A 7,378-nucleotide genomic window follows, 5' to 3' on the forward strand; every position below is an offset into this window, starting at 1 on the left:
CTCTGCATTCTAGGATTCTGTCTAGACCATTAGCCGTTTCCATTCATTTAGCAATAAAGTATACTTGCTGAGATCTGAAGTCCTGTGGAAGTTAATGAGCAAGTGCTAGAATCTGCCCTTGGGTTACCTATCCTATTCTCCTGAGCTCCCTGAGTTCACAGGTTCAGTGTAGTTTGCAGCCAATTATTGTTTTGAGTGGGAGGCCAGCCAGCAGCATTAGGTTGAGAATTCATTGCGAAGTTGGGCTTTGTTTCCACTTTAGAGCATGCAAAGGGGAATTGTAGTGGCTTAGAAACTCCATACCACAGTTTCGGAAATCTGAACAAGAGTCCCTCAAAGCAGTTTGACATGGAGTTTTTCTGTGGTGGGAATCTTAGCCAATGAGTACCATGAACTAGTCCATCACTGAAGTGGCTTGGTACCTCCCCAGATATGGAAGAGCAACCAGTTTGATGAGGAATCTTGGTCTGCTCATTTTTAGCCATCAAGGAACAAAATGGTTTGTGCCCCTCTTTGCACAGAGTGAATGATTCATGGATTTTCTTAAAAATCTTTCCCCTAGGGGCACCTGGGTGGCTCAGTCGTTGAGCGTCTGCCTTCGGCTCGGGTCATGATCCCAGGGTCCTGGGATCGAGTCCCGCATCGGGCTCCCTACTCTGCGGGAAGCCTGCTTCTCCCTCTCCCACTCCCCCTGCTTGTGTTCCCTCTCTCGCTGTCTCTCTCTGTCAAATAAAATCTTTAAAAAAAAAAAAAATTTCCCCTAGGGGTGCCTGGGTGGCTCCAGCCCTCTCTTGGTTTCGCCTGGGGTCATGGTCTCAGGGTGGTGGGATGGAGCCTGAGTCTGGCTCTGGGCTCAGTGGGGAGTCTGCTTGAGATTCTCTCCCTCCCTCTCCCCTTGCCCCTTCCCCTTGCGTGTGCGTGCACTCTCTCTGTCTCAAATAAATAAATAAATCTTTGGGGAAAAAATCTTTCCCCAATTCTTTGTTCCTACATCATTTGGGTTTCTACTGTGTCTGGAATCATGCTAGACTCTGTGGCAGTGAAGGAAGCTGACACAGTCCCTGATAGGTGATTCTGCTGTAGGTGGTTGTAGACCACACTTTGAGAAACATTAAGAGCTTGCTTTGGCAGCACATAGACTACAATTGGAATGGTATAGAGAAGATTAGCATGGCCCCTATGCAAGGGGAAACATTAAGATGGAGAAAACAGACTTGCAAATGGACAATTACAAGGTCACATGTTAACTGCTGGAACTTCTGGGGTGGAAACAAGTAGTGAACAGGTGTCCAACTTGGTCACAAGCAAGGAGCACAGGAACACTCTAATGAGAAGGTAAAGCCATCAGGCAAGTTTCATGGTAGTCTACAGTCTCCTAGGGACACCTGTGGCCCACCTGCCAGTCTTTTCATCATTTTTTAAGTTCAAATAACTATATAGAATAATGATTGAACTTGATCTTTAGAGTTACATGAAAACAAAGGGGAGGAAAAAGGAGTCTCTTATTAATAGAACATGTGGACTGGAATTGGAGCCAGAAAGTTAGTTCTAGGTCTTGGTGATGTCTCTTATAAGGCATGTGTTCTAGGTATTCCACTATCTTTTCTCTCCAGTTGTCTTTCTTCATTCATTTGTGATGTTTGCTCCTTCCTAGCTTCAGTGTGCAGAATCATACCCACTGTTTATTAGGTGATTCTATGTAGTAGGTGCTATGTATATACGGCTGTATATTTCCTGCAATATGTATTATGGGACTCAAGGCTCCTATGACTCCTTATGTCCTTTTCGTTTCAACTACTACTTCTACCTACTATTCCTCTTAGTATTTCCTAAAATTTTTGAGAATAAAAATTTGTTTGACCCAGCTAATCTTTTTGTCATACCTTGGTATGTGATAGATTGGCTGCCTTCATGTCACATGCCCACCCTGGTCCAATCAGTTGCCCCCCTGGCAGACAATCAACTAATGTTGAGCAGGGGTCAATGGTGGGGCAATTTCACTTATATGGGCTGGGGATGTTAAGGAGCCGTAGTTCATCAACCAAAAAGCTTTTCCTGGTCTGTCACGTACCAAGGTACACGTGTGAACATTCTGACACCAGACTAATAGCTCAGAGCTTGCTCTTTGGTGTTTAAAGACCCAGGTTTGCATACTGGTACCCCCATCTAAAGTTGTACTATCTTGGACAAATGACTTTCTCTGAGACTTTTCTCCATTAGCAACATAGGAGATATTGCATGGCTCTTCCTGGGTAGTGAGAATCTCTTGGTTGTAGATACTGGGCTAAATGAATGAGTTACCATCCTGGGGAGCTTTGTTTGCAGCAAGCAGTTCAAAAGATTCCTTTGGTGGGAGGAGGGGGGAGGCCTGTAAAATGCATACTGCAGGACTCAGCCCTCCTCTGCCAATTCCACTTCAGTAAACTTGGGATGGAGCACTAGATCTGCTGTTTAAGAGTGCTTCAAGGCTATAGGTGGTGGTGGACCTGAGAAACATTAGGATGGAGAAAACAAGACTTTCAAATGGATAATCACAATGCTGCTTATTAAATGCTGCAGAGTGGCTTCAATAAGCCTAGAAAGAGCAGAGCACAGAGAGCTTGTTTATTTTTTTATTTTTTTTAAAGATTTTATTTATTTATTTGACAGAGAGACACACAGCGAGAGAGGGAACACAAGCAGGGGGAGTGGGAGAGGGAGAAGCAGGCTTCCCGCGGAGCAGGGAGCCCGATGTGGGGCTCGATCCCAGGACCCTGGGATCATGACCTGAGCCTAAGGCAGACACTTAACGACTGAGCCACCCAGGCACCCCAGAGAGCTTGTTTATTGTGTTAACTTAATTTCTCTGTGATGGGACATCAGAAATGATTAGGTTACTCAGTGACAAGTTTAGATTTGACTTTTAGAAAGATGACTTTGGTTTTGGTGTGAAGAACAGAATGATGGGGATAAGAAGGACTGCATGGAGACTGGGGAGGAGGCTGTGGTCCTAATGCAGGTCAGTTGTGACGAGGAACTGACGGAAGTGACGTCAGCCAATGGGATACAAATGGAGTGCCAAGATGGGCAGGAGACATAGGCAGGGAGCCAGAGTGGAGGCAGGGAGTAAGAAGCCTAGCTTAGAGAGCTGGTGACATCCACCCAGGTATGCAGTCAGATGCAGATTTAGGTGGAGAATGAGGGAAAGCGGTAATGAGTTTTAGGTATAGTTATTAGAGAAGCTAGCTAATAGTTGGAAAAATGGAAATCCAGCTCAAAGGGGAGATTAAGCTTTGTTTAGAAGTTTGTAAAACTCTGATGTCTTGGTGATAATTGAAGACATGAGTATACAGGAGAGTTCTCAAAAAGAACCTTGGAGTGAAAAAAGGGGACATAGGATTAGAATTTCAAGAAATAGGACCCCAAGAAATACCAATATACAGAAGATAGGCAAGGAAAGAGAAGCCATTTTGAAGGAGTTTCAGAAGGATGGCTTAGAGATGTGTCACAATTCTGGTGACAGTATCCTTGAAGAATCCAGTACAAAATATTAATAATGCTAACTGCCATTATTTTGGGGGTTTTTTCTCTTCCATTTACCACGTGGACTAAAATGTTTTGTTTCACTGATTGTCATGTGCAATAATTAAAAACAAGTTATAGGATCATTTCTCTGCCAAATGTCAGTTCAACTCTGAGGATAGAAGACAACAGGTAGATTTTTTTTATCCTATCATTAATTAAAGCTTCATTTTTACAGCACCTACTTTATGCTTGGTACTAAGCTAAGTGTGGATGATGGAGAGGTGGATTGGTCTCTGCCCTCAACAAGCTTACTCTAGTTCTAGCATGTGCGAGTTATGTAAAACAAATATCGCAGATACTAAATGATGGTGCAGCAAGAGTCTGATGTCCCTGTCTCAAGGGCAGATAGGGTGAAGAGTGTCACAAAATGAAAACATATAGTATAGGAGACCACACTGATTGGGAAATTCAGAATAGAGAAATAATCACAAGGTGGGATTGGGCCAGGGAAAGCTTACAATAGGTGGGTTTTTAATACAATGTAGTCAAAGAAGTACAACAGAAGGTTTTACTATAAAGTGCAAAAGAGCACTAAGTCCAGGTCGTAGTACTACTACCAGCCCCGCTAGGTATCCCTAGGCAAGCCCCTTCACCGTGTGGGGCATGGCTCTGTTCTCTAGGAATGTAGGAGCAGCAACCTCACGACTCTTGGAAGGACGGAGGGCGGCCTCAGCATACCCCTCCCCCACCCCAACCATCCACTTGTTCCAGGTGCTTCCAACAGGTGATTTCTCAGAGAGCCTGAGCCAGGAGTAAATAGGAAGGTTAACCTCGCCTCCCCGTGCTTCGCAGATGTGTGGGGCCAACTCCCGTTCCGTAGTTTTGTGGGTTTTGTTTTGCTTTTGATGGGATCAGATGGAGAGACAGAAAGAACTATGTCGTATTTAAGAGCAAGATCCTTGGAATCAGACGTGCTTAAATTCTGGATCTGCCTCTTGTCCCCTGGGTGACCTTCGGCAATTTATTCCACCTCTCTTAGCCTCAGTCTGTTACCTAAGAATTTAGGATAAAGATACGTACCTCACAGGGATGTGGTGGGATTCAAGGCTAATGTACACAACCCCCAGAGCACAGTGCCGGGCACACAGTAGCTGGTTAATAAAAGCACCTGTTGGTCCGTCGAGTGATTGTTACTAATAACACCGAAGAGAAGCAAAGGACGCACCAACGGCGGTCCCCTCCTTCCCAGACTCTGCCAGGCAGAAAGCCGGCGTCCCAGGACTTAAAGGGACATTGGATGGAACGTGGAACGGGTGGGATCCCGGAGTCCGTCGCATTGGCGATGGCGGTGAGAGCTGGGGTGGGTCGCTGTCCCCGGCCACGAGAAGGTCCGAGTGACCCCACCGCCGGCAGGGCTGGTACCCGAGAAGAGAGCCGGCTGTCCGGCCCCCGGCTTCTGGGGGGCCGGTTCTGAGGCGGGAGCGAGGGAAAGAGAGGAGGGGCGACTGGGGGAATTTCCCCGCCTCTCTCCCTCCTTCCATAAATCACCGCAGCCGCGGCAGCGGCCGCGCCGGGAAGTGCACGGAGCCGGAGTGCAGCGTGGTGGCACCAGACGCCTCCCTTTCCCCCCTCCGCTTGCTTGCTTTCTTTCTCTCAGTTTTTTTGTTGTGTGTGTGTGTTTTAAGCCTCCCCCTCTCCCTCCTTGCTGGGGTGGCTGCCCAGCCTCGCCGCTCGGGCGCCGCTCCTCCTCCGCCGGTGCCGCCGCCCGCCCTCGCCGCCTCCGCCTCGCCGCGCCGGGACTCCCGGGAAGCGAAAGCTCGGCTGCTCGCCGCTCCGTCTGTCAGCCCCGCGGCCCGCGCCGCCACCCTCTGAGACGCCCGCCGCGCCGCGCCGCGGGGGCCGCGCCGGCGCCGGGGTCCCTGGGAGCGCTCGGGCGGCCGCTTCCTCTCCCGCCCGCCGCCGGAGCTAGGCGATGGTGGCCGCCCGCGCTCCCGCGCTGTAGCCGGGCGCCCCCTAAGTTTGGGAGCCGCCGCGGCGCGCAGAGGCGTCTGCAGAAGGGCAAGAAAGTTTTGCGGGGCGCACCTCGCGTTGCTCCCTCCCGGCTTCCCGGCGCCTTGAGCCCGTCGGCGGGGAGTGGGGGGAGGCAGCATGGCCCGCGAGCCGGAGGAGGAGGAGACGGCGGGGGCGGCCGCCCTGGCCAGCGGCTGCCGGGGCTCATCCGGCCCGGCCGGGGCCCGGGCGCCGCGGCCGCCCCTCTGGCTGCTCTGCCTGGGCGCGTGCTGGCTGCTGGGCGCCGTGGCCGACGCCGACTTCTCCATCCTGGACGAGGCGCAAGTGCTGGCGAGCCAGATGCGGAGGCTGGCGGCCGAGGAACTGGGGGTCGTCACCATGCAGGTAAGTGGCCCCTTTTGCGCCCCCAGAACTTTCCAGGCATCTTGTCTTTCTCCTATGCGCAGAGCCCGGTCCCATTCTCCAGTACAGGTCCCACTGACCACGCACAGACCTCTCTGGTATGTACGGAGCCCCTTTTCCGCCAGACACCTCTGCCCTCTGCAGACTTCCTACCCCCCCCCCCCCGACTACACACCAACTCCTCTTTCATGTACACAGGTACCTCTCCCTTTCTCCTCTGCAGAGGCTCCTGCCCTTTGCACGGAACCCACTCTACCCGCTCTCCCCACCCTTCAACAGCTCCTTTATCTCAGCGACGACTCAGAGGTTCCTTCGAATCCCCTTCCCTAATTTTGCACGTATTTCCCCCCGCAGTCTTGTTTTCACCCCCCTACCCCTGCAAACTCCCCTCGTTCTTTGTGTACCCATCCCGGGGCAGACAGCCCCGCCTGGCTTCGACGATTTCCCTCCCCTACCCCACCCCTTGACCACCTCCCTGTGTTCCCCAGACCAAGGCGCACGGATGGGCGCCGGGAAGGAAGGCACCGCAGCGTGCGCAGCTGCTCCCGGGCCACCTGGGTCCCGGCGGAGAGCGGCCTCGGGAGCGGACTCTGCGCTCCCTTTCCCCGCCTGGGTGCATTGGGGGAGGGGCTGGCCTGGTAGATTCCCGACTCTGGTTCGGTGTGGGGGACTTTTTTTTTTTATTGCTTTCTGCTATTGCTGTTGTCGTTTGCGCACTCTCCGCTGTATGATTTTTGTTTTGTGTGTGCCTTTTTGGGGGAGGAAGAAGGGGAAACAGTGAATAAGGTTTCCAATTCTTCTATATTGTTTACCATGTTGGCCCTCCCCAATGGAGGAAGAGGCTTACAGAAAGATTGCCCGTGGCTGAGAAGGAATCCTGAAGGTGTTACTAATAACAGTAGTAAAAATTGCTAAACAGCAACCACCTGGAGATTCTACCCTGCCATTATTTTATCTTCTTGGCCAGAAAGGCCCAGTCGATTAGGAGAGGTGGAGGTGACCTTAAGAGTCTGAAACCTTTGCTGTAACATTCTTCCGTAAAATAACCTTATTCCCTTATGCATTCTAACAACAATAATGGTGATAAATGTGGTCTTCGAAAGAGCGAAGTTTCCAGGAATGTGCTCTCGGAATAGGTTTCTGATTTCGATTCTACCGTGACCACCCTTCCACCTCCCACCGGGGGAGGTGTTTTGAGTCACTTTGGGATTCAGGTTTCCGACGTCTTCTCCCACCCCCAAAATCTTTCTCCCTACCAGGCCTGCCCCCTCAACCCTGAGTCTTAGGATGATATAGTTTTCCCAAAATCACTCCCGCAGACCTTTTCCATTGTAGTGAAAGACATTGGGCTTTTGTTGTTGTTTGTTTTGTTTTTAGGTGAGATAGAGGAGTGGATGGTTTGCTTGAAAGGTAATTCTGTATTTGCAGACACCCAGCTATGAAGTGCAATAGAGTCGGGTAT

At 50.7% G+C, this 7,378-nt stretch overlaps 1 protein-coding gene and 1 non-coding gene across 3 annotated transcripts in view; both read left to right on the forward strand.

Annotated features, from left to right (window-relative positions):
- Positions 1–1,119: 1,119 nt before the first annotated feature.
- Positions 1,120–1,222, forward strand: LOC115939007 (U6 spliceosomal RNA). The gene has a single exon (XR_004073977.1). It is a non-coding gene; the product is annotated as a U6 spliceosomal RNA (small nuclear RNA).
- A 3,867-nt stretch (positions 1,223–5,089) lies between these two features.
- Positions 5,090–7,378, forward strand: part of CACHD1 (cache domain containing 1) — a 205,537-nt gene continuing 203,248 nt past the window's right edge. Inside the window, exon 1 of one of the 2 annotated variants that reach the window (XM_081818551.1) lies at positions 5,090–5,898. In XM_081818551.1, coding sequence (XP_081674677.1) covers positions 5,653–5,898 — 246 coding nt within the window. In that variant the 5' untranslated portion in view covers positions 5,090–5,652. The remainder of the gene's footprint in view (positions 5,899–7,378) is intronic. The other variant, XM_081818552.1, reaches the window with a different exon arrangement.

This window comes from Leptonychotes weddellii, chromosome 4, assembly GCF_054177405.1.
Source record: "Leptonychotes weddellii isolate Sample4059 chromosome 4, ASM5417740v2, whole genome shotgun sequence".
NCBI classification, from domain to species: Eukaryota; Metazoa; Chordata; class Mammalia; order Carnivora; family Phocidae; genus Leptonychotes; species Leptonychotes weddellii.